The following is a 27,323-nucleotide window of genomic DNA, read 5'->3' on the forward strand; positions in this document are numbered from 1 at the left end:
TTACAATTTTTTAAGCTATAATTACCAACAATAAAACGTTTGCAAATGTCACCTAGAAAAAGTAAATGGTATTATTCAATGCCAATAAATAAAGCAATGGCAAGGTTGCTCTTGCGATCGCCGTAGTATTGACTTTACTGTTGTTGTATTACTTGCGTTTTTATCAACATTGTTATTAGAGACTCCGGAAGTATGTTTAATAAGTAGAATAAGGTCAATGACAATTTTATAACTTTGGCAATAGTTACTTTCAAACCATTGGTGAAATAAAATACATTTTAGTCCAAATTGTCACAATTTTGTCACTTTTTCCTATTATTTACTTATTGTTTGTAATAAATTCACTATTTTTATTACCCCAATCAAGTTTACTGAACCATCAATGTGCCATTTTCATCAACGAAACTGTCGTACACATTTAATTCGAAAAATAACAAATAAAAATAATGAGTCTATGTGTCAGACTAACCAGCACACTTCAGTTTTATTTACGGACTGCAATTGATTTCAATCATTTATTTGTCGATATTTACAATAGAAATTGATTGCAAAAATGACATTCCTGTTTGAACAATAAGTGAATACAGAATACTTATAGGTAGCCCTAATTTAATTTAATTTTGTAACCTTGTAAACTATATATTTTATTTTATTCTCAAATAGTTTCGTGGTTTTGTGTTATTTAGCCTTGCAATCACAATATTTAAAGTTTATTTTAACATATTAGGTTATTGGGTTGCACTATTTAGATAGAATGCAAGGTAAATCGGTGGAAACATTTGTAGGCGAGCGCGAGCTTTCCGATAAGGTGAATTGCCAAAACTTAAGCTGTTTAAATAAACAGTTTTAGATATACATTGATGTATCAAAGGATTTTTGCCAGATGTTTGATTATTTAAATAAATGTAGTTAATTAAAACAGAAAGAAATGCCATGTTTGTGAGAACGCAATAATGGGGAACTAAAAAAACTCAATATATTTTTTGGCTTCATAAAGAAAAACATTTAATAAAGGAAATGAAATAATTCATAATTGCCGTGTCCCTATTTCTATTAAATCCAATATGAACAGATAATGGCCTCAATCTCAATTATAGCGCTATCTAAAAACTAGTCTTCCAGTGTGTCAGAATTTGCATTATACATTTAATCGGCTCAATTAATTCGTTTTTGTGTCGTTATAATATCTGATTTCCTGATCTCTATTCGGCGTTTTCTGGTTTTCTGAATTTTTTCAGTATATCCAAAATTATCGAATTATATTAAGATTAAAATGGGTTGCAATTTCATTTGCAGTTGGAAGTTATTTTATAATCAGAATGTAGTTTTACGACTGTAATTATTATTTATGCCTTAACTAAATTGCTCTTTGCTGTATTGATCATCAAATTTTACCTGTCATCAAGCGAAACTTAGTTGGAATTTTACAAAAAAAACCTATTTATCTTTTAATCAATTCACACAAAAGCGATTTATAATAAAAATTAGAGAGAAATATGAAAATGTCAACTAGTCTTGTTAATAAAATATTAAAATCAATACACCTTACAGCGCAAAAACGCATATTTGAAATATTTCCTAATTTTTGATTGTGAGTATTTTCTTAGTCATCCGATTTGAATAATTTTTTCATCGCATCACAGCTTTAATCTTGAACAAATGTTAGGTAATAAACTAAGCAAAAGTGAAATAAACACATTGTACAGAGTGTTTAAATACGGTCAGACTTTCATGGTCAAAGTTTAGATTTTTCTGCATGCAGTTTGAAGGGTAGCCCAGAGGAAAAAAAGTTATACGGCTTCATGTCTTTGGAATAATTTGGATCTTTAATCGTCTGATTATCCTGAGCCATTCGACAGATATTTCTTTTTTTTATGACCGTGGTCACATTTTCCGCGGGAAATTTATTTAAACTTTTTTTCTGGCATAAAATCTGTACGAACAACATTTCAGTACAAGTTGATAGTTGATTCCACTCCCTCTGCTCTGTTAATTAAGACATGAAAGTTTTTGTTTTCGTAAGGATAAGGGATTCTTGTTCTCACGCCTAAGGATATTCTTTTTTGGTTTGTTCTTTTATCAGTTACAGTTAACAACTCTCAACATCTAATAAAATTTTGTTTGCACCGTCTTCCTCGGAATTAAAAAAAAGTTTAGATACATTTCGTGCGAAAAATGTGACCAGTCATAAACAAATATCCATTTTAAAACAATTTTGTACAATATGTTAATAAAAAAATTATTAAGCCTACTTTTTTTATTTATACATCTACCTACACGTTAGTCTTTAATTTTTCTGGGTTTATTATTATACATAGTTTTACTTTAAAGTGTTTCTATTTTAACAATTTGACAGTTAACAGAACTTTTTAGACAAATTAAAATGTATTAATTAATAGTTGAATAATAATAAGAAAGTACTGATTTAATAAATAAAGTACATTATATGTAAAATTGCTATAATATTGTCAATAACTACAAAGTTCTAAAATCTCCTCTTCTATTCAAGTAGAAATTGTGAAGTTTTGCTAGAAATGGGGTGTTGGATCAACAAAAAGTGGACAGGGTGGTAATAAGAAGCGAACAGCAATCACACTTGCAGTATCCACTAAACCGTTCATTAGAATGTTAAAATATATTTTTTAAACATAACAGGGGATACTAAAAATATCGGCGCAGACCTCTTGAGACTTTTCCAGCAAAAATGGAAGTATCCAAGGGTGTTCCCCAATGTGAACTAGACTGGAAAGTCTTAAAATTACTATGCTGATGATAGACTTGCTAATTTTATATTCAGGTATCATAAAAATAGAGGCAACAGCTAAACTGAAATACCAATTCCTGCTTTATTACATTTGGCAATTAAAATTTAAAACCCATCCTGAAAGCCTTGACAACACAGCCTTCAACAATAAATATGCCAGAATCCTCCAAATAAGTAAAAATAATTCAGACCCATTGTTCATGTACAAAAAAATATTAAATTGCATTTTGAGACTTAAAACCAGAAAAGCGAATTAAGTGCAGCAGCATTCAGTCCGAATAGACTCAACAACGGAACTGCTAGCTTAAATTAATTCAAAAACACTATTTTGAAATTTGTGGTAGATATGAAAGGATGTTTTTCTTTTAGTGAGAAGAAGACAATTTAATTTCATACTTTGTAATGAAACTTTCAATTGAAGCAAATTATTATTGCTATTACTGAGTATTATGACATTTTTACGATATAAATACGACCTGTTGATTGTTAAAATCTATCAAGCCTCAAAAGTTGTTGATTGGAAAATTTATGTAAGACACATGTTAAAAAAACCTGATTTTTTCAACTTAGCATTGACATTTTCTAGTTACCAAATAATTACGTAAAAAACTAAGTAAAAGTAACCCATATTATTATCGATTGCTGTTATTTACTACATTCGAGCGGTTTTAATTTATAAGTTCTCTCAAATGATTTCACATCCTTAAAATCTAAAGAAATGCCTTTTCAAGAATTTAAAAATTTTTTGTTTTGTTTTGGAAGCCTACATTACTAAAAAAGCAGTAACAATAGGTTGGAGATGCACAATTCTGTTTAATCAACTGAGTTAAGTGCAAATCTATAGCAATGATTGATTATCGCTGATGGGTAGGTTAGAGACCTCACAAATCAATGATTAGCGTTTGTCGAGCGTTTTAATAATACGATTAAAGTGTTGAAATAACAATGGTGTCCGACCTTGGTAATTAGCGATTTTGGCACAGGTTAACATTATCCGTGAGCACCCAGCGTGCTGGAGGACGGGTCAAACACACTGTATATCCGCTTCTTTTCGCGGGGAATTAACACGATAGTACCAGAAATGGATTCAGCATGTGTTGTTTTTCATTGAAATTGGAATTTGCATTAGAAGATTTGATTSAAACTAAAGCAATTTTTCTGAATGTGCCGAAAACTAGGAAGACCAGCKCTAAAGGTTTATTGTTAGTAGAAGGTTTATTTCATTCAATTTATTTCTTATTCTCAAATGTTGGTGTCAAGAGACAACTATAGAAGGCTCATTTTAATGTTTCCCACACACTTRAAATTATTTGAAAACGAATTTCAATCAAATATTGATTGCATGAACTGAAATAATAAACATTCAAAAAAAGTTGTTCTTTTTGAAAATTCAATTCAAATTCATTCATCAATACCATTCGCTTGACTCTTAGCACAACTAATTTGCGGCGACTTCAAGATCAAAGGAACAAATATACATGATTTTGAACACGAAACGAAACAAAACATAATTACCAAACAATTGAATCAATTAATCCATGAGTTCGCAACAATATCGCAAAAATGCTGAGAAGAAAGGTTCTTTGCCTAAGTTTCTTTTAGTTCAGGTGAGAGTAAGAATGCCATTTATTCCTTCTGACGAAGAAGTTATGGTGAAAACGAATCAACAAAGGTAAAAGTGAAATAAAAGAGATTAAAAAGAGAACAGAGAGAGACCATGAATTCGTACTTTTCATTGCCTACTATTTTTGGATCTCGTCTCACACAGTTTTTTCGTGAAAAAAGTTGAAGATTTTCTTCAACATTCTGAGAAGCAGAAAAAGGTGAGCAATTGTTTTTCTCGACTCACACTCAACCACTTTTTTACTTTCTCAAAATAACACAATTTATTATAATAAACAACCCACTGTAAATTCCGCCCTTCTTTCATTTAGACGATTGCGCCTATTTAAGCCTCCACAAGAAAGATAAACTTTATGCATGTTCGACATTGTTATACATTTGAAGTTTTGAAGAGCATAATGAAAAACTAACCACAAGTTTGCAGTAACGTTGCAAACGTGTCTCGAAGTGCATCTTCAAGAGTTAGTATTTTCGAAAAATACACTCAAATTTTTTAAAAACAGTATTCACGTAGACTTTAACTGGGTCCCCTGAAACCCACTTAGATCGGCCCATTGAACTAATTTTTCACGTATTTTCTTATGGGAAGACATTATAAATTGCACCAGATAATTTAATTTTAACATTGCCTAGATAACATAACGTCAGGAGAATTGAACTATTGGAGAATTGGACTGAATCGTCCAAATTTAGGCCCCATGTTAACCTTAAACAGCATTTCCTATTAGTTAGCAAAAAACATTGATACCGTCCTGTATTTAAACCAATCGGAAGTAGAGGGAATTAAAATTGATGCGTGGTGTGTGACCTATAATAACTGCGGTGAACGGATGAATAAATATTGAAATAAACTTTTTAATAATTTGTTAACCTCGGGGGACATTTGAATCAGGTTCAATATCTCAATGTGATACATAATAGTGTGTGTTTTATTGTAATTACGTGCACGAAATTTTCAAAAATGTGATTTCAATGACACAAATTAAATGATTGTGCATACATTAAATGAACAATTGCGAAAAATATCTAACTTTCAAAATCAAAGATGTACTTGAGAAAATTTTCAATTTATCTGTTCTTAAACTTTTTTCTTTGGAAATTCGTTCGAATCTCTAAATATCAGACTTTAGTTGAAATAACTGTTTGGATATGGTTCAGGAAATATATCTTCTAAATGCTTATCTTATACGATCCGTTAGGTTTCCATTCGTTTACTGTCTTTCTTTACATTATACCGTTTTTACTAACAACGGGAACAAAATCCTTTCGGGTGCTATTCTAAAGGAACTTCGATCAGGAATAATAATCAGGAATACTTTGCATCTAATTATCATAGAAAAATTGAAGTTAATTGGAAAGTACCTTCTACAAGGCTCAAGCAAAGTGTATTTATATTTTCGATAATTATATTATCACCTTTCGCTATCGTGTCTAAACTTTCTTTGCTTGTTATGGTAAATTCTCGTTATATCTTAATCCACACTTTTTCTATTGCCAATTGGCTAATACAGTCCTTTACTAATTAATTATTAGTTACATTTAATGCTTCAATTATACTGTCCGCAAACTAATAATGGATTTTCATAATTGGCCTCTTTGCCGGTCAGTGATGAACGCCAAGCCAAGTTGGATTTTCTAAAATAATCTCAAGGTCCACGTAAAGCAAATTATATTCCTAATTATAAGTACAAAATATTATTTTTCTGTCACTTAAGTCTTTAAATTACTGCTTGTCAAATGCACTGTTGGCTCATCAAATGACTCTTCTGAGATGCTTGCTGTTGTAATTTTAAGAAAACAATGACCCCAACGAATTTCTGAGGTGAATGCCATCTTCCACGAAGGTTAAAATGCGATAATTTTCATTCAAGTCTTTTTCATATTTGTTAAATTTAATGAGCTTCTTATGCATAGTTAAATTGGCATTTGTAATAAATTGTTCAGAGGCAATTGGAGGTTTATGTTAAAAAATGTGGTTGAAATGGAGGATTTTCATTAGTTTTTATATTTAGCGGTGGGTTAATGGGATTATGTACCCAGCAATTTTATTCTTTGTCTAATCATCATTAACTTGAGATTTATTAGTATGTATGTCTAATTTAAATAATGTTTAAATTTCGGAGTTACTTCTTCTATTTTTCTTGATTCAGTACGACTTTTTCCATATAATGTTCTCATCAGCCACTTTATTTAATTTTTGTCAAAAGCTATAGAACGGTACAAAGTGAAATTCTAATTATGCACCGGAAGTTTCAATGTTATAATTCCAAAGTACCAACGAAGAATTATCTAATAATTCAGCCCAAAAGTTTCGTTTGGAAGAATTGATTCATTCAATTACTTACTAGCTACGTAGAGCACTAGCTTGCGTTAATTTCAGCTCTAAAGAACATTTCTATCGCTTTCTCTCGTCTCTATTTAAAACTACTTAATTCTCGATCTGGCCGACATTTTTTGTATCCCATATAACATAAGAAATTGAATATGAACTGAAAAGTCATAAAAAATCAAACTTTAGATGTACATAATTTGTAACTCATCTTCTTGATAATTATTGACTGGTTTTTCTTTCAGATTCGAGACAATGATCTTAAAGCTATTTTAACTAAAGCGGAATGGAATGGACTAGTGGGAGATGATAGTAAGTAGTTTGAAAAAAGTTCTTATTAGAAAATATTGGGAAAAATTGTACACAATTCTAAAATGAACTGATTTTACAGTTAATTTAATGCACATATTTATTGTGCCTAATTCAATCATTTTATTGCATTTCTAGTTCAGTTTCTATACAAGACAATCCACTCAATCCCATAAGTATTTCAACAAGATTAAATATTTATTATTGTCATTAGACACATTATTTACTTCTAGTCTAGTTGTTAGTTTCCTATTATATTATTTATGCGATTGGCTTCCATAAAATCAATAGCCATTTTTTTCAAAATCTTCATTAATTTATTATAATTGAAGGAATCATCGACAAAGGCCTGCTAATTTTCAGTTCGATTATTAATCCGCTTATTCTATATTGGTTTTCTCCTCTAGAACGTGTATGAAATAGTTCTACGGTTAATTGTGTGAAATTCAGTTGAAACAATAGAAAACACGATTAATTGTTTTCAGGATATTGTTCGTAAAGGTTTCGTTACAATTTGAATAAAATTGCTTGTTGCTTCGTTTTGCCAGTCCACTTGATCGATTTGGGCATTTACTAACGCACCTTTTGAATATTGCTTAAGATAGTGGTTAGTTCCGGCTTTGGTTACAACACACCCAGGACAATAAAACTACTTCAAATCCTGCAGTCCGTTATTAATATACTGGACAATTGTTATTTATGATACACAAAAAGAAATTTGTTGGGAAGTACTGAAACTAATACAATTACCCATTTTAAGTAAACTTTTACCAATTTGCACCTGTAAATTAATTTAAATATGATCAATTATTCCCAGCATTAAGTCGAATTAAGTAGAAACCGTTTTCAATTAATAAATAAATTATATATTTTAAGTGACAAAAAATTCTAGATGCTCTTAATTGATTCGTTGCAGAACTGCAGTTGTTTCCGATTTTAACTATTTAAGTATTCTGTTCGGATAGCCTGATTACCTGCTTGTGCATTATATAATATTGAATTCCAGATTCTTCTGTTGGCTTTCATTAAATTGTTAATTTTGGGCGCAATTAATATGCATGGATAGCTATTTTATTCCGATTTGAAATTCCTGTATGGAAGCTCGGTTTATTAATTATGCTGTATATTAAAATTGAACTATTTTAATTCAGCCAATGACTTTGATAGAATTATAAACCGACATTTTCAAGTGGTATTTTTCAAATATGTTTGTCCACACTTTAATAGACTAGGACGCTAAAATCGTATGTAAATCGTAGATGTATGTCAACATCGTATGTGATAATGCCATCAATATATTTAAATTTCAAGATCTCGTTCAAGCTTTCGACAAAGTCACTAATATTTGATATCAGCAAGCGTGTGTTATTGGTAATGTAAGGAAAGCGAACTGCAATGCATAAAGTTGAATGAATTCCTTAGAGAAGGCAATGAATAATAATAGCTTGTCAGGAACATGAGGCAGTATATTAAAAGCGAATGGGATCCGATTCAATGCATCTAATTTATACCGGTATGTTTTGTGTTAGAAGACAATAAACTTTCTTGTTCTTTGATCTTCTCCATCCTTCGTCAAATTGCTATTGTGCCGCCCTGTCATAAAAGAGAGTTGCATTTTTCTTGCCAGCTTTATTTGCATACAATGCATATAGGATTAGACGGAAAAAGTAATGGTTACTGTTCATAAGCCAAGTGCAATGGTATGTTGCACTCACCTCAACTAATGAATGGTGCATTTATTGCAGGTAAAAATTTTACTGTCACTTACGTGAATTCCTTTCCATTGAATGACGAACACGATCGGAAAAAGCCACTTGTAAAACGTAAATTACAAATTGATGCTCCAAGTTTTGGGCGCACTTTCGATCTCGACCTATTTCCAACTCCCAATCTGGTATCTGATCATTTCATGGTTTTGGAAGTTTACCCGAATGGATCAGTGCCGTTTGAGTTTATGGACGAAGATCTCAGATGTTATTTTCAGGGTTCCAATGCTGCCGTTAGTTTATGCAAAGGAGTGGTAAGCATTATTAAATAGCTAATTAATTAATTATTGAAAAATGTATTGGAGATCGTTAGTCCTTTTTTGGGGCTTAACTTGTGTTGGCTGTCAATTAATTTGAATCAATTAACAATTTTAATGCAGACGTTGGTGAATTGTTGTTGCTCATTTGGTCTAAATTAGTTTAAACAAAACAGTGCAATCAAAATTTCTCTGCTAAATAGGTGGAGTGTGGATTCATTCACATATGAATTATTTCGAAATATTGATAAGGACTTAATAATAGTTGGGTGCATATGCACTTTAAATGACTAGTTTTTACAAGACGAATGATGTGTTTTTATAAACACTCGAAAGGTTTTTACAATGCTGTAATTGCGTTCTAAGAATCATTTCGAAACAATAACACGTTATAATTAAGTACTTTTGAAAACACATAGATTCTGGCTTAATTTCTAGATACCTATACATCGATAATAATTTGAAAATCCTTTTCGTCCTTTTTGTTTAACGCTTTTCGAACTTCCTGCGTTTTCAGTCAAATTAATTCTTACCGAAACGACACTGAAATTCCCATTTCTTCTAAAGGCAACATTGTGACGTAATTCAAAATCAATCACATAAATATAACTTTTCCATTAACTTTAGCAGAAGAAAATTAACTTTAGCAACATTTTTCAATTATCTTTTAACCATATTTCACACATTTTTCTTGCGGTGTCTCAATTGTACGTTCTTTGTATTTGCATTTTATTTAAATAGATTTGACGCTTTTACTATAACTCTTTTTCATAGTCATCTATTCGGGTATTTTAACTGTTTTATCAAATCAATCATATAACATTCATTAAATGCTGCTATTCCGCATATTTTCTAAATTAACCCAAAGCTTTTTAGAAAAGTAAAATTCGTTATTTTCTTTAATAGAAAAAAAAATACTTATTATTATAAACTTGTAAAAAATAGGATGCAATCGCAAAATAAATGCAATCGTGCGGGAGAATGTTCATATAAGAACAAATAAATGACTCGTTTGCATACAGTGAAGTGCTGAAACTAAAAGAGAATTACAATTAAAACGTGAGCATTTAATTTAATTATTATATTTTATACGGACAAAAATATTGAAAATAAAATATGCACTTAATAAAGTACTTTCATTTCGAAAAGAATCAACACGAAAGCAATAAACCAACAAAAATAATGACACTGGATATGGTTATCAAAATATAAAAAATATAAAAAACGTTCACAACCGAACCAATTATGTTTTAATTGGCTTCTTATAATTGGACGTTGTGTGAAAATCTTCCATATTATCAAAAATCTTAAATGGAAAACAAATTTAAATTAGAAATAAACTGCTCAACAAAATGAACGGTACGCAACCAAATTTGTCTTAATTTTGGAACTGCATAAATTCTAGTTGCTGCAAGTAATTTGGCTTCTGTTTGAAGCGTTATTTAGCACTATTTGTTTTTTGTTAGTCAATGCTTTGATAAAAATTAAGCATCTCAGACAAATTTCGGAGTTTCGCATGTTCCTAGGTAGATCGATAGAATCGTTTTTAGTTAACAGAAAACTTGAAAGATACCAAATAGCGCGAACTGTTTTTGAATGTTTAGGCGATCTCTTCTATTTACAGGGTAGTTTTTAAAAATCAACTTTTTGATCCGATTTTCACGATCTAGAGCTGATGTTGAAGCCAAAAATTCATAGACAATCCAAGACGAAAATTTGATATACAGGGTTGCATAAAAAATGACTCAAATCAGAATTGCATTGTGATTCTAGCAGACTTTCAACTAAAGTTCACTTTCAAATATTTCGTTACTTTTTGCAATGCCGTATAGATTTTTTTCTGAAGTTGACTGTAAAGTTTTAGCTGGAACATGAACCTTATATTTTGATAATAGATTCAAGAGAAAAAAATATATCACTGAAGACCAAAATGTTAATTTTTCTGAGACCATTACAAATAAACAAGATCGGGGAAAAATTCAAAAAATTCCTTCGAAATATGAGGTATTTGTGCATGTGGTGTTGAAATACAAAAAAAAAGTGTTTTTGTCCAAGTGAGAGCACTTGGACCTTTCAGCAATTTTGCATTGTTTAATTTGCCACCCTGTAGAAACTTTATCTGAAGCACGTTTTTTTTTGAAAAACACAAACGATGCAAATGATGCACTTATTACAAATGCATTACACTATTTTTTGATTTCAGAATGGTATAATCCACTCCGATGAAAACCATTACTATTCCATCCAACCACTGCCAAGCAGATTCCATAATGCGACGTACATACCGCATTTACTACTACGAAATTCGCATGAGACTTTCAAAGACAAAGACTACTATAGACTTAAAGAAAAATTAGACGTTTTAAGTGATTTCAATAGTAAACTAGCTTATTTTCGCCCAGTAATGCTGCTTAATAGCATAAAGAAAGACTCGAATAAACTAAGTAGAAAAAATAAACTTCGCATAGAGCCAGATGTAAGTAATGTTAATTCTACATCAAAAGAAGCTGGAAAGAATAATGGAGCTAAATTAACAAACGACGGACATGCTGACAGTGGGGTCTATTTGCAATCGCCTAATAAAACCAAAGAAATAAAAGCCAAAGTGATGTTTGTTGAACGAAAAAAATCAAATAGGACATTGAAACGAAGCAGGCGAGATACTTTTCCTGCTGGGGCCACCGTTTTTGTGGAAACCGCTGTTTTTGTCGATCGAGATTTGTTTGAACATATGAAAACGAATTTTCCCGTGGATACAGAGCGGGAAATTACCCGATTTGTCTTGGCTATGATTAATGCAGTAAGTACTCGTGGTTATTTTCGTCTATCACAACCATTAAGAAGCAAGTTTATTACTTTTAGAACAGATTGGGTTTGATTGGGAACATACTCAAGCATATTTCACACGTATTTTTCAATAACTAGTTTGGAAATTCAAATGTAGAGTGTAGACGATTAACTGAAAAATATCGACTAAGACTTTTGATTTATGGATTTAAGGCGTGAAGTGACATACATAAAGATTTTTTTAATACTACTTTCTACGGTTTTAAAAACGCTATTAAAAATACATCGATTGAAATAAATAATAGTTGATGAATATATTTTTATTTTATAATGACTGAATAAATTATGTATTAAAGATGACACCGCTTATACTCAATTTTCTACCAATGACCCACTTAGTCGTCACCTTCAATTAACACGAAAGCATTTCCATTCGTTCAAAACATTTCATTCTAAAAATCAAAAAAACTTTTCCACTTTTTAAGGACATTCAATTAACAAAGTATTTTAAATCTAATACAAATTCGTTTCCTGGGCTTCAGTCATTTATTTGCTTCGCTATTACAGTTTATTTCATTCTTCAGAATAAGTTTCGGTGTTTTTTCTTTCCACCATCATCAGTTGGTTGTGTATACGATGTTGCTACGCCAAATTTTGGCTTGATTCTCAAGGAATTAAGTAAATAAATGACTGAAACCCAGGAAACGAATTTGTTTTAAAATTGAAGGACCTACAGTCATGAAAAGTAACACGATTTAAATCTAACTCTGGATTAATTATTTTGTCTTTATCTAAATGCATGCAGTTTTTTAAACTCACTTTAAATGAAAAACATTTGTCCCATCGTGACAGAAACAACAACGCCGTGCATAGAATATTTAAATCTGGCGAATTTTAAAATGCAAAGAGCATTCCATGTTAAATTCAGCAATTGTTCCCGAACAGGTCCAATTCTAGGTGCAAGTCTTTGATATAAATGAGCTTATTAAGTGAGAAAATTTGCAACTCATTAGTTTTCGGCCGAAGTATGTTTTACATCATGCTTTATGGAACCAAATCAGGAGTTGTTGGTGGCCATCTTACAGATTGGCCGATTTTTTTGCAAGATATTCATGAGCACTTAATATTAGCTAATCACGATAATATAAATAATTCTATTAAAACCACACTTTAAGGTTCAACTGCTCTACCATGACTCTTCATTAGGACGACCAGTTAATTTTGTTCTTAAACGACTGGAAATTATGAAAGACGAAGTGGCAGGTCTGGTAAGACCTCCGGATATCGACAGATTTCTGTCCAATTTCTGCAACTGGCAAAGAAACCAAAATCCGGTTGGTGATCGACAACCATTGCATTGGGACCACGCGTTAATACTTACCGGACTCGACTTGTACGTGAGAGGAAAGCATGGAAAGATATCGAATCAAGTCGTAGGTGAGAATCTTCTACTTTTAACCCAATAAATTATTCATTCAAGAAAATGATTATTTATCATATTTTCACCTTTGTGAAGTGGATTCATAATATACATATTTGTGAACAGTGAGAGTTTTCATTGGGACCAAAAATGGTCAAGTCGCAAGCAATTTAAATATTGAATCCTTGTTCCATAAAGTTTAATAAAGCTCAAGATAAAGTGTCATTGGATGAAACAAACAAACTTAGCTAGTTTAAAAAAAAGTAGATATGTTTCGAATTAATCTTGTCTATTTTTAGATCAGTTCATAGTCTAGTTATTTGGTTAAAACATTTTCAAATCTTTGGAATAAAAAAAATAAATTTGTCATATAATTGTTTTACCAATTCGTAGTTTTCATGATTAAACAAAAACATTGCACGTCATAATAATAAGTATTACTTATATATTTTTTAGATTAATTTTCAGATTTAAAATGACAGGTGTTAGACTTGAAAACACATTTTCTGAATTATTCACCGAATCAATATATATTTCCATTCCTTCTCGCAAAGCGCATGCAAGCGTTTCCTTCTTACTTTATAATTTCATCCTTTAGAGAACCACATAAAACTATCGAACCATGTTAGATCAGGATTATTTGGTGGCCAACTAATGGTAGTACTACCCAATTCAATCACTGAATGGCAACTTCATCTGTATAACCGATTTCACAAATAGAATAAAGAAAGTGAATACGCCTAATCCAAATAAAAATATTGTATTTCTTTAAAATCGGAAAAAAGATACATCAACTAAACGACAAATGTGCATTTGAAATCTATTAACTTTTGCGACTTTTGCAAATATATTTTGAAAATAGTTCATATTTTTGAATAATGTTGAGAACTACTTAGCAGTTTAAAGGTGCAGGCACTTTTATATGTGTTTTTAACTGATACAAAAAGTCTGATTTGTATCGCTGAACAATGAACGTGTTGCGGACAATATGAGCCAAAGTATAAAAGCCGCAATAAATATATCAATTTCATTATCAGCAAATAGATTTTCGGTTTTCTTCAAATATTCTATCAGTGTTTGGTTTAATCCAAAATTATAATCTTTTGAAGAAAACTAGATTAACCGTTAACAGTTGATGAACTAAAAAATTAGAATTTAAAGCACAAGCCATCGGCATACTATTTCTTTGCATTTTATCTTGATGATTAAAATACTCATTAGTTCATTTCTATAATATTACAATTTACAGTCTTTTCAGACAATGTAATCAGACATTTTCAATTCTATTATCTTTAAAACTGCTTTTATATGATAAACAAAGTTAAGCAAAACTATTAAATTCCACTTGTAAATATTTTGAGTAATTAAATGCACAATAATATATGAACATCCTGTATCTTGATCGATTATTTAAATATTTATCGCCATTGTTATTGGAATAGTAGATTGTAATAGAAATTTCCATGTCTATGGACAAATAGACTTGGAACTGTTCCAAGTAGCTTATCGCTCACCTTGAATAACCCGTATGCATTTTTTAGTTCCTTTACCATGGACTTTATCGCACAATAACGACAATTGAATAGAACAAAAAAATGGGTTTCTGATAATATTCGCTTCAACTTGTGATAATGTTAAATTGAATTGTCCACAAATTATCTTGGTTTCTCATATTTATTGCTTTATTCATTAACATTCTCAACGTTTGTCGCGTCCATGTGATTTTAAATTACCACATGTCCAAAAATATTCTCTGGCCAATTGGCCAGGGCATTAAATAATTCAAGTTTTGGTTAACAGCAGTCCAAGCAAAATGTAATAAACTTTTTAAAATGCTAATTTAACTTTCTGAAATATCTGAATTCACAAGGGGGCGTATGCTGTGGCGCTTATGAAAAATGCTTTCAATCTACCGGTCGCAGAATTAACAGCCCTTTTCAACGAAACTTTCATCCCCTATCGATTTTGTTGGGGTAGAACCGGAGGAAAATGAAGAAAAATGGGGGAAACTTCAGGATAATTCAATTCGCATATGGTTGCCGACTGTATAGCGAAAGTTTCAGTCTGGACGATATTTTTGGTTGGTTAGACAGATTGCAGGGGTTCTCTGCTTATTGAAGATTCTTGGGGTTTTTTAATCTATTCAGTTCATTGCAATCTTCAAATTATCGATAAGTTTGTGACTAGTGGCAACTGAAAATTGGCTTCGAAATAAAATGTTTGTATTGAATGATGAAAACTCCTTAGAAAAACTTTGATTAAAAAACTCAGCCTCCGAATTGTAGTTATATGAACTACTTAGCTAACCTTAGAACTATCTACATATATCACGTCGGGTTTATTTGATTGTTACGAAAACCCTCCAAAATGCAGTTTACGTAACTCTTCTAGTCGTAACTTTTAAATTGAGTTTGTCCGGAAACTGACAAATGCAGGATAAACTACTTAATCCCATTCAAGTCTCAGCGCTTTTTGGGAAGCGAATTTCGACAGTGCGGGCACAATTTAAACTTTTTTAATCTCCATTTTCTGTATTTAATTTTTAGGTCTAGCGCCAGTGGCTGGCATGTGCACAGCTACCAGTAGCTGCACAGTAAATGAAGGTCGTCATTTTGAAAGTGTATACGTTGTGGCACATGAAATTGGACACAAGTGAGTCTTCATTAATTTTAATGTTCATTAAAAACTCGGGAAAAATTTAACATTTCTGATTAGCTTGGGAATGAGACACGACGGTCCCTTAGCCGATAATGATTGTGATCCGAGCAGTTACATTATGTCCCCAACTTTAGGTAGCGGCAAAATTACATGGTCAGCGTGCAGCAAAAGATATCTTCAAAAGTTTTTAGAGTAAGTATAAAAAAAATGTGTGCATTTTTTAATATTTTATATTTACTTTCATTTATAGTTTTTATATTAGATTTATAGCGACTGTTTTAGCCAAATACAATCTTTGCACAATGGACTACACAATGATGTTATTTATTGAAAACACACATCGTTTCCAGCATATATTTACATAAAAAAGTACAAATACACACTTTGCAACACTTTCCTAAAACCCGTTGCGATCCACACTTTGGAAACGCTGTTATAACCAGCGAAACACCATTTTCTCAGTTTTTTAATCGTTAGATCAGAGATTAAAATTAGTTTTAGAGCGCCAATTAATTAGTATTTTAAGTGCCCCAGTTTTTCCACATTTAACCGAATATTTTCATTCGCGGTTTCCTGATAGTGATTGATGGGGAATATGAGTTAATAAAATCGTTCACTATATGTATTTCCGTAATGAATAGCGCCAGCTATACTTCTGATTATATTGAGCATATACATCTTTGAAGAGGAATTTTTTACTTGACAGTCAGTTAAACAGCGAAACAATATCGGATTGATGTTATTTATTTTTATGATTGTCTGAGGCCTTGAATTTGGAAACGCACATCCGCTGCTGAAGACATTTGCATAAACAATGAATCTTTTACTTTCAACAGTCAATAATTAAAAAATAATTGTCTAAAATCGCATTATCTAATATATAAATAAGGGCACACAAAATATTTAACTGAACCATTTAAACAAAATATTAATTAAAAAGATGTTGTCACCATAATCAAATATTGAAACGAGATTTCAAACTTTATGAAAGCAGCTTTAAAAATAGCACGCCATATGATTATAGATAGCTTTTAGCATCCACCGCGCTTACAAAATATAGCTGTTATTCCCATCTTTACTTCCTATATCGCCACATCGTATCCTGGTACAGTTTATATGAAAATAAATTAAGGGTGTTGTACGAAAAAGTATGAAAACATACACTCTGTAGAACAACCCGCTTCAAATATCGTCCACATTTTGTAATTTCGTATAAATAGTATCAACATTATGCTTAATTTAAAATCTGTCATCAGTAAGTCGGCAACTACATTTTGCCTTCCAGGATTATTGAAACATCTTTAAAATAGGAAACAATGTTCAACAACCTTCACTGACTTAAAGTGCTTGACGAAATTGCAAAGCAAAAGTGTAGTGACTAAAAAAAAAACTGTTCTGTGACTCAAAAGGCATAAAACAAGGGTTTCATGTGGTTTTAAACTCTTCGTTCGTGAACTCTCTGTTCCCAAACTCCCCTTTGTTTTAGTCGAACATTAACACCGCAAAAAATGTTGCTAAATTTTATTATTTTGATAATAAAACCACTTACTTGTTTTTTCAGCACTCCTCAATCAAGATGCCTTCTTGACCATGGTAGTTCCGCAGGTCAGTTGGATCATGGTGCGGAAGGAGCATTGCCTGGAGAAAGATTTAATGCTGATCAGCAATGTAAGTAGTAATGAGTATCCAGCCCTTACCTGGGAATTATTGAATGTTCAAAAACCAAAACTTGATTGTAAGTACGTTATTTATGTTAAGAAACTGTTTCTTATCGAATCTCCAATATTGATCAAATCCACTTACACATTTTCACTGTAAAGTAATTTTTCATTGTTTTAGGTATGCTAAAATATGGCAGAGGAAGCAAACACTCTTCTCAGCAGCCACTGGACGATGTGTGCAGAGACTTACATTGTGAAAGGGAAAGATACACTTGGACATCACATCCAGCTCTGGAAGGAACATATTGCGGGAACGGTATGGTAGGTAAATATTGGAATATAAAAGCACTGAACAACGTACTGTTATACAAAAAAGTTAACTGGACATTTTTTTTGTGTAGTGGTGTCGAGGTGGACGATGTATAGCAAAAGGATCCATTCCAAAACAATCATACAGCGGCGCTTTGAAACAAAGTCCGGACTCTGGTCAAGTGAATGGCGGATGGGGTGATTGGAAGCTTAGCGAATGCGCTTCGGGATGTCTGTTTGGAGAAGAAGGACGGCTGAGAAGTGGAAGCACTGGAATTGTTGTGTCGCAGAGATTGTGCAATAATCCAAGGTAAAAGGACAGTCTCTAAGATTTTCGTAGAAACGTTAAGAAATTTACATTTAGGAATGTTTTCCGGGCTTTGAAGCCGTGGTCTGTGGGAATTTCTTCCTGACGTTTCGTCCACAACTGCGGTGGACATTATCAAAGGCGATGAGGCAGTGGGCGAAGTGATCTCCCGTGCTTTCCGACTAAGACTGTATCCGTATCATTCTAGTCTTAGTCGGAAAGCACGGGAGATCACTTCGCCTACTGCCTCATCGCCTTTGATAATGTCCACCGCAGTTGTGGACGAAACGTCAGGAAGAAATTCCTATAGACCACGGCTTCAAAGCCCGGAAAACATTCCTAAATGTGATTTAACCGGCCGTGAAAGCCTTCATTGTTAAGAAATTTAGATCTAAAAAAGTCGTTTGTTGCTTCATTCAAAATTAGTATTTATGAGTATTTTCAGCTTTGCTCTGTGTACGATTCCTTAAAACTATACTGAACACTTCAAAACTCGTAACAAATTGCATTAAAATTATTGTATTTATTCATATTAAAAACCACTTTGCCATGTATCGCCCCATAAAAAGAAATTACTGATAAGTTAATTTCAGCCCTCAAGGTACTGGTCAAAACTGTGATGGTCTCGAACGCAAATATCAGACCTGCAACGCTCAACAATGCCTAAATGTTCCTAGACTAACTATAAAAGAATTTGCTGAGCAAATTTGCACTCGAGCGAAAGAAGTGGATAAAGATTTAACGGGATCGGGGATGCAAAAGATTAGCTCTGATCGTAAGTAAATGTTGAAACGATTATATTTGTAGTGTCTTTCCGATGAAGATATAAAAAAATATCGCCTTACATTAAAAGACGTATCATGCGTTCAAGTCGTATCGTGCGTATCAATTCAGGTGTTCGTAAAAAATAATTATTTTGCTCCAACTTTTCCTTAATAACAATGTATTATAATGCCTTTTGAGTAAGACTAGATACGAGATAATGATTAAATTAAAAACTGGAGTAAATTCAGCAGAAATGATTCATTGGAGGAGTATTTTGCGGCCAAATAAATCAGAAGTATTTTACCCCTATGAATCAATAAATGGTCAATAAATGAACGAATAAAAATGTCCGTATTTCTATAATAAAAAAATGATTAAAAAACATTTAAAAGTTTGATATCTAATTTGAACCACTCGGCATAGTCTAAAACATTTACTTGTCAGTTTTTACCTTGTTTCTACTTAATTTAGCTGAAGAAGCGTGTGTGGTTTGGTGTCAGAAGCGCAATGGTGCTACAAAGAGCAGAGGTTGGACATTTCCAGATGGAACAGCATGCCAAACAAGGAGAAATAGATACGGTAAGTTTGAGAATTAACTAAGCAGACTAACTTTTTTTTAACCCGGTTCATAACATGAATTAATTCTATAGTAAGTGCAACATCAGAGCCACCTCCGTGATTGACCGTTCGGTTTAATTAAACACTAGCATTGCTAAGTGACTAGAAAACAGACATATTTTTTTGCGTAAAAACTATGAATGCTACAAGATTTTACAAAGAGCACAAAATTGTAAACAAATGATTAGTGCATCAACCTAAAAGAAAATGAGTTGATTTCATCCTCCAACTAAAAAGTTCTGGTAGTTTTTGTACCACGACACTCAAGCATTCACCACTTGTCCAAAACGGCTGAACTCGATTGTTTCATCAAAATATGAGTCTTACCTAAGAACAAATTCCCAGCGAGTTTCATTAAAATACATCGAACCATTCTCCCGATATTTCGAAAAAGATAATTTTTTTGAAGAACTTTGACCATCAATAGCAGACGAGTCAGACATTTTTTGTTAATAAAAGTTAGGTCAGATCGTCTTCTTTTGGTCTAAAGAATATCGCAGTACCCTTTTGATCATGAGCTTTCGCGACACCCTGTATAATATGATAAATCGGACAATATTCACAAGATTCTTGATTCAATTTTAGATATATTTACTGGACCTCCAAAGACCAAAAACTTACGTCCAAGGACAAGAAGTTCTTAATATAAAAGCATTTGATAAATCTTTCCAATGTTCCTGGAGTTTAACGTTTTTATTTCAACAGCAACAAAAAGCGGAAAATATTTATTTGGAGATCCGCAAACAATTCAGCACTCGAAAAAGTTGTGCTTTAAATTGTGTTATCCAAAAATACGATAAAACTTGCAAACATCACAAAAACTGCACAAATTTGGTAATTCTTGAATCATTCTAATGGGTGAAAAAAATACCTTACTCCCCTTTTTTATTTTAAATTAAAAAGGAAATTAATTTAAGTTTATTTCAACACCTGGAAATTAAATATTTACCGACATAAATTCTCATATTTTGCCCAAAAAAATCGGGTGTTATAATCAGAACATGTATTGTTACGAGTGGTTTGGCGTTGAACTTAGAAGCAATCTGGCTGAATTTTTGTTGCAACGTTTCACAAATGTAACCATTAACTGTTTTTGAATCAAATATACACAATTTAAAATCTACCTCATAATAAATCCTAATTTTAAGGTCGCCCAAGTTATTGCATCAACGGGCGATGTGAAGAATTTGTGTGCGACCCTTTCGAAGAAGCTGTTTTTACACAAATGCCAGATCTGTGTCCTATTGACAAGGACAACAATGAAATTTCTTGGAGAACAGGTAAACCGAAAATGGAAAAACTCTATCTTTAACTGTACTAATTGATTTTTATTCAATTCAGGGTTGAGAAGAAGAGAAGGTGCAATACGCTGGAAAAGCGCCAGCGGTTGTCATTACAATTGCATCTCTCCAGGGTCAGGAATTAGACTGGTAATGAACAAAAAGATGAGTAAAAGCAGCATACAGTTATGTCAACCCGAACAGTATGTAAGTCTTCCGTTTTGATTGCGTAAACTCAAATCAAATAAATTCCGCATAGCTTTATCAGACTACTTGCTTTACAATGCTATCAATATTTTTTTAGGGATGTGGCAAAGTGAAAAGTCCCTTTCAACATGCCTCTATGATTTGCTCCAAATACAAAGACAGGGTGAGGCGATTATCTGGATTAGGAATGCAGATTTCACCATCACTCGGTAAATAACAAAACTCAAAATCCCCCATTTTGAGAAAATAATATACCAATTAAAAATTATTGTGTGCAGAGGATCCAGATAGGCCGTGCCGCGTGGCTTGTCAGGATGAAAACATCTCTCATCGATTTTACTTAGTTAATGGTGAAGACGGATGGTTCCCATTTGGAACGGACTGTTCCAGAGGATCGACCGATAAAAAGGCATTCTGCATTAGTGGAAAATGTTTAGTAAGTAGACGAAAATCTTTTATAAATATTGCCTCTAAAATAATGCTTATAGGGGTTTGGTTCTGATGACACACCTTTATCTGAGAGTGAGTTTACGCTCCCACTATTGTCCAGAAACAAAAGATCCTTAGATAGAAACAGCACCAAAGTAACGGTTAAGTTGAAGCAAGAAGAACTAGATGCAATTGTGGAAAGATTTAATAAGACTTTAGCAGGTATTTTTTGTTAATTACTTGACACGAATTAAGTAGGACTGGTTATACATTTTTAGGTTTGACTGATCAATCTATGAAGTTTTTCAATGTAGATTATAATAATCCAATCCATATCCATAAAGATTCGGATATTAAACCCAACTACCATTTCGGCCAAGAGTTTGACTCTGAAACTATCGACCACGACAATGCGAACTATACATAATTTATTATAGATAGTATATGTAATTTTTATTGACCAAATTTGTGCAAAAATAAACAATTTTTATGGAGATTACATTTTTTGCCACGTAAATAACCTAAGCATTTCAATAAAATTTCGTATTTCTCTGGTTGAAATCAGCTTCTGCCTTCTTCAGAACTGAGTCTAATTTTTGCGGTTGTGTTAAGAAATTTGTCCACAGCTGTATTTTCAATTTATTAGCCTCAGTCATGGACTTCTTCTAAAATACGTAGTATAAGGAGAAGTCATGTAGAACAGTAAATTTGTTACATTGAACGTAAGAATATACCTACACAACGGACTTTTGACAAATATAGAAATTCACTCACCATTTCTCTGAATATCCGAGCAGCTTTTTCAACAGTTTCAGACTCTTTTTGCAAATGTTTCTTAACCATCTGCCAACATTTCCTCAGGTCTAAAGGTACTAAGATTATCCCATAAGTAGGACCGGAAGTTAAAAAGTCCTTTAGAACTTTAATGTTATGATATCTAGAATCGAAATTGCAATAGTGGTATATTGTATATTATTAGCAATATATTAGATTGTTTATACCTAAATTACACCCTGTAAGCAACTATTTTTGTGACATGACTGTCTAATTAAGATGAAGTTATAACAACTAAACTTACAAATTGTTTGCCTTCATATCTTCACTTTTCATATCAACAGTAAATAGTGCCAGTTCCAAAGTATTTATTTGAGCCTTGATATTTCCAATCGCGTCTACGATTGAAGTTAACGTACAGTCATCGCAAGATAACATTTTAGCTATTGATGATAACACTGTCCATCTTTCATATATTGGCTTTTGCATATAGGATTTGTATTCTCCAATAATCTGCTCCATTTGTTCCTTATACAATATACAAAAGCCATTATTGCCTCAAGCATAATCAAAGAAAATATTTATTTTAGACCTATTCAAATTGCAAACCACATTTTTCAGCAAGCAAATAGTAATCTTAGAAATGTAGACTTAAAAAACCAAATCCTTATTTTTTATATGAACATTTCTTCTTACTAAAAGTTTACTTATAATACAAATCGTTCTTTGTAAAACCACTCAATATTAGTGGCGAATTAACTCTACAAACACAAACGTATGCAGGTCAATTTAAATTTCTTACCGTTCTAACTTCGCACATACTTAGTTCTTCTGAAACATAGGTATGCGCTGTCCTGTAAATTTCACTTACAAATTCAACCCGCTTTTTTTCTTGAAGCTGAATGTAGATAGTTAACAAGTAATATGAATAGCGCTGGGTAATATTTGTAATCAGATTGGAAACGGTTTGGAATATTTTCCTGAAATAAATATCGAATTGTGTTAATGAGAATATTATAACTTCAAAAGACATTTTTAAATTTCAGATATTATTCTCTTGTATAAAGTAGCAATACATATGTATTTCTTCTTCAAAAATCTATTATTTTGGATGTTTTTAATATGGCTAATGTGTGATAGCTGGGCAGTTTAAAATTTGTAACAGAGATGATAACATTTTTAAAATCCAAACTTATCTAGATAATCATTATAGAAATTCCCTAAAAGAACTTACCTGAATCTTTCTAAATTTCGTTGTGTATCCTGTGATTGAATTTGTTGAATATGATAATTAGCAACATTTGAGGAAATTTTACAAAGAGAATCACGCCAATTTTCTCCAGACATCTCATTTTCATACACATCATCTTTCGCATTTTTCAAACTGAGGCTAATAGTAACAATTAACAAATTATTTATGAAATGAGAAAAATAGCGTGCTTGAAATTTTTACCATTCGTATAAATCACGTATATTAAATTGATATAAATAGTCCAACACTTTCTCCAAGGATTCTATTTCCACTTTATTCCCTAGATATTTCTGTTGGCTACAAAAAATCCTACAATAATACAGAAGAAAATTAGGACTAATTTTTTCGAATAACAACTGTTTTTAAGGCAACAGAAGTTCGTATAGATTATTTCATAGCAGTATTGTCTGACAGAAGAACATGCATAAATTAACACAGATGTTTTTATACCTTTTTCTATATGTCTCTTTTGTATCCAGCCACCAATCATCAGATTCATCAATCGCACCTCTACACATTTCAATGATGGGAGCCAAAGAAAAATTGATATTATTAACATCCTCAGAGAAGTAGTTATCAATTATTGGGGATTCTGAATTAATATTTGCATTCTGAAATAATGTTATAAAAGCACATAAACACATGAAATCAAGGATATGGCACTTAATTGTACTAACTTACGCATTTTTTGAATAAGCTTTGTAACTTCATATCAGACTTATCTAGTTTGTCGCATAATTCCTCACACGACTCTTGTAACTTTTTACATGCCACATTGGAGTTAATTTCCTTTTGGTTTTGGCGACTAAGCTCTAAAGATATGTTATTATGCTTCCGCCTGAAAATTTAAACAATTTAAACAGCAACTGGCTTGTTTGCTATAAACGAAAAACTGAAAAACTCAATTAAATTCGATAGACGGTGGATTTTCTGAATTTACATATTCACATATTTCACAAGTGTGTCGTAGAGGATGACTGAATGTAAGTTTACATATGAAAATATGTTTTTGATTTATCAATAAATAGAAATTATTCGAAATTATTTGAACTGAAATATACCAGTCTCTCACTTAATTTCAGAGTCGTAATTTCAATTAAAGTACTCCCTATAGATAAACGGCAAGCATATCGAACTTCAAAAACGCAACTTACTCATAGTATTTCACCAATTGGTTCAGTCCTTCGTTTTCAGTTTCCAATAAAGCTATTTCATCGGCAATATATGATATTTCTTCTGACTGCAAATTTGTATTCAGTATAGAGATGTAATTATCATTAAGCTTTCGAAGCTCCACAGCACATTGCGTGGCACTTAGCTTATTTTCGATCATCTCGAATCTGAATAAAATACAACTAGTGAACAATACAGAAAATCACTTGATTACGTATTTCGTACTATTACTCTTAAACGTCACATGTAAAATAGTTGTTTCCCTTCTTAGTAATGGCAAACGTTCAAAGAATTTTAGTAAATGCCTCGAATTATTAAAAAAATAGTAGATTTTTGCAGGCAAATATTAAATGCAGCTTCTTTTTAATTTTTAACTTCATAATTGACAAATTTCACTGCTGGTAACTGGAAAATCCGCACATGTAATAAAGGAAAATATATTTTAGTACCAAATTAAAATCAGTAGAATGACAGAATGAAACTTGAATTTAAATGGTGTTTTATTCAAATTATTAACAATCAATGACTACTAATATGATAATATAAGATATAAGAGCTTATAATGGGGCAAAGCATAAATTGAGACCATAGAGGTAAAAGCGTCAATTGTCTCCGAGATTGTAATTGTGAGGCTTGTAGAATGGGCCTGTATGCTTTCTTTTCGCGTTAATTGATTAGTAGTATTTAGCAGGATTAAACCACATTGAAACGTGATGAAAAAATTGTACTGTCTCCACCGAATCGACCTATGAGCATCATATATTAACTGTCCATGTCTACTAAGAATGATGGGCTATTACCATAAGTTAAGAGAGTTATTTTGCTTTTTGCTTCAAGAGCCAAGTGCCTAAACTATATTAAATAACTTGGACTACTACTTAAATGGATTCCAATAAACCTCATTTCTAGTTAGAAAATTTACAGTTGTAAGGTCTGCGTTTTTGCAGGCAGTCGCTCACTGTTACCAGGCATCTACTTGGATGAATACTTACTCCGTTAGTTCTAAAGGTGACACATAATTTTTCGGAGATAGAGTAGTGATCCAGTTTAACAATTTTCTGGTATCAGGACAATCACTATCAAACCAGGCATTGATTACATTGGGGTTGGAGCTAATATTTCCTAGATCTATATTAAGACTATCCAGAACTTTTAAGAGATCATCTCCGTCAGGTCCTTCCATTATGAAATATGCACTATTTTTTACAAAAAGTTTATTCACTGAATTAAACCATAAATTCTTTCAAACGATTGTCAAGTGGCAAATTCCAACCTCAAATAATACGCGATGTTGCCTTTGTGCCAGCTGTAACGGCTTTTTCTGAATGTATCCTTTGCCACGTGTGGCATCGGTGCTTATTTACCTGGCTGGAAGACTAGCAAGATTTTGCGAGTTATGGTTACAGAGAGCTGATTTTTGTAGAATTTGAAGTTTTCAGTGCTGTTTATTGGGGTAATTGAATAAAACGGGAAAAATTAAATTGAAAAAGACTGAAAAGTGGAACTAATTCTAAAACAAAAAAACGCGCTTTTCTGTTCAGAGAAAGTTTTGCTCAGAAATATTGACCTAAAAGTGAATAAACCGGAATGTGAATAAACCAAATTATTCACAGCGACAAAAATGACGAGTTTTCCGAATAATTGATTATAAACTTTCACTTGTTCTGTTCAAGGAAATTTTTCAGGTTTTGTCCAAAATTCGAAGATGCAAAAGTTTGCCGAAAAGAAAAAAAGAAAATCTGGAATGACCTGATTTTTTAAAAAAACTTGAAAAATCTTCAGAGCGATGAGGGTAGCGAATATTCCAAACAATTTTTTTGAGGACTTTTGCTCTGTGCCCGTTTTTTCAAAATAATCTTAACTACATTCGGTAAAAAACGAAATACAATTATTTGGTTTTTGTGCCAAATTCGAAGCAGAAAAGGGTTTTCTAAAGTTCCCTGCAAACCGATGAATGAAGCAAATTTTGTCATTTTAGGTAAAAAAAACTGATTCATTAAACACTTAGTTCTGAAATCGGTTTTTGAGAAAATCTAAATTATTTTCGGGAAAAACGGGAGAAATTTCGACTAATATTTGACGTTGAAAAAAGTTTTCGTAAAATTCCTACAAAACTATAGATTCATCTTGTAATTTTCCGCGTAAAAGACCTCCAGATCGTCAGTATTTTTAAGTGAAACTCTACAAAATAGAGCATTTTTGAGTAGAAAGTAAAACAAAAAAATCAATCAAAACTACAAAACCACATTCATTTTACAAGCTCTTCTAGTCTTCACAGGAATGGAGGTGACAAGTTTTCCAAATAATTTATTATAAACTTTTGCTTATTCAGTTCGTTTCTTTTCATTTTTTTTTATTTTTGTCCAAAATTCCAAACCGGAAAGGGATTTAAAAACTTTTTTCAAAACGACGAAGGAGGCGAGTGCTTATTTCTCAATTTATTTCATAATTTTTCGCGAAAAATACCTCAAGATTGTCAGTATTTTTTAAGTGAATCTTCAGAAAATTGAGCATTTAGAAAAAAGAGTAAATTTGCAGAAACCGGATAATCCTGAAATTTTGAAGAAACATTAAACATATTGTACGTACTTTCCTGACTGTGTTTCAATTCCAAAATTAAAATCAATTCCTGGGT

General features: G+C 32.0%; 2 protein-coding genes across 5 annotated transcripts in view; one reads left to right on the forward strand and one right to left on the reverse strand.

The window, feature by feature from the left end:
* LOC109545148 (A disintegrin and metalloproteinase with thrombospondin motifs adt-1) overlaps positions 1-21,984 on the forward strand; it is a 30,677-nt gene extending 8,693 nt beyond the window's left edge. The window contains exons 1-18 of one of the 2 annotated variants that reach the window (XM_048667835.1): positions 8,164-8,269; positions 8,337-8,538; positions 8,771-9,045; positions 11,252-11,848; positions 13,011-13,272; positions 15,802-15,907; positions 15,971-16,105; positions 17,475-17,581; positions 17,753-17,895; positions 17,976-18,193; positions 18,784-18,965; positions 19,427-19,534; positions 20,722-20,853; positions 20,915-21,060; positions 21,158-21,269; positions 21,339-21,496; positions 21,549-21,711; positions 21,768-21,984. In XM_048667835.1, coding sequence (XP_048523792.1) covers positions 8,505-8,538; positions 8,771-9,045; positions 11,252-11,848; positions 13,011-13,272; positions 15,802-15,907; positions 15,971-16,105; positions 17,475-17,581; positions 17,753-17,895; positions 17,976-18,193; positions 18,784-18,965; positions 19,427-19,534; positions 20,722-20,853; positions 20,915-21,060; positions 21,158-21,269; positions 21,339-21,496; positions 21,549-21,711; positions 21,768-21,916 — 3,027 coding nt within the window. In that variant the 5' untranslated portion in view covers positions 8,164-8,269; positions 8,337-8,504 and the 3' untranslated portion in view covers positions 21,917-21,984. Of the gene's footprint in view, positions 1-6,961; positions 7,029-8,163; positions 8,270-8,336; positions 8,539-8,770; positions 9,046-11,251; positions 11,849-13,010; positions 13,273-15,801; positions 15,908-15,970; positions 16,106-17,474; positions 17,582-17,752; positions 17,896-17,975; positions 18,194-18,783; positions 18,966-19,426; positions 19,535-20,721; positions 20,854-20,914; positions 21,061-21,157; positions 21,270-21,338; positions 21,497-21,548; positions 21,712-21,767 lie in introns of those variants that run through there. The other variant, XM_019915662.2, reaches the window with a different exon arrangement.
* On the reverse strand, positions 21,916-25,973 carry LOC109545149. Of its 3 annotated transcripts, XM_019915665.2 has the most exons (11): positions 25,681-25,741; positions 24,914-25,093; positions 24,670-24,855; positions 24,197-24,353; positions 23,966-24,126; positions 23,717-23,824; positions 23,498-23,653; positions 23,066-23,243; positions 22,568-22,791; positions 22,264-22,426; positions 21,916-22,154 (listed from the first exon to the last, which is right to left on the reverse strand). In XM_019915665.2, the coding sequence occupies exons 3-11, from the start codon at positions 24,846-24,848 to the stop codon at positions 22,020-22,022; spliced, it is 1,461 nt and encodes a 486-aa protein (XP_019771224.1). In that variant the 5' UTR covers positions 24,849-24,855; positions 24,914-25,093; positions 25,681-25,741; the 3' UTR covers positions 21,916-22,019. The 3 variants fall into 3 exon arrangements, with proteins under 3 accessions (XP_019771224.1, XP_019771223.1, XP_019771222.1); XM_019915664.2 differs by lacking the exon at positions 24,914-25,093 and having other exon boundaries at positions 21,916-22,151; positions 25,681-25,973; XM_019915663.2 differs by lacking the exon at positions 24,914-25,093 and having other exon boundaries at positions 25,681-25,973.
* Between the last annotated feature and the right edge of the window lie 1,350 nt (positions 25,974-27,323).

Source organism: Dendroctonus ponderosae, unplaced genomic scaffold, assembly GCF_020466585.1.
Source record: "Dendroctonus ponderosae isolate FM_Combo_2020 unplaced genomic scaffold, Dpon_F_20191213v2 Dpon_F_20191213_6, whole genome shotgun sequence".
NCBI lineage: Eukaryota > Metazoa > Arthropoda > Insecta > Coleoptera > Curculionidae > Dendroctonus > Dendroctonus ponderosae.

Excerpts from the sequence above, each read along its gene's own strand:
- LOC109545149 (XM_019915663.2), bottom strand. The coding sequence starts at position 25,871 with ATGGAAGGACCTGACGGAGATGATCTCTTAAAAGTTCTGGATAGTCTT. Across the intron at positions 23,244-23,497 it reads CGAAATTTAGAAAGATTCAG|GAAAATATTCCAAACCGTTT; the intron begins GTAAGTTCTTTT and ends TATTTATTTCAG. Across the intron at positions 22,427-22,567 it reads GATATGAAGGCAAACAATTT|ATATCATAACATTAAAGTTC; the intron begins GTAAGTTTAGTT and ends TTTCGATTCTAG.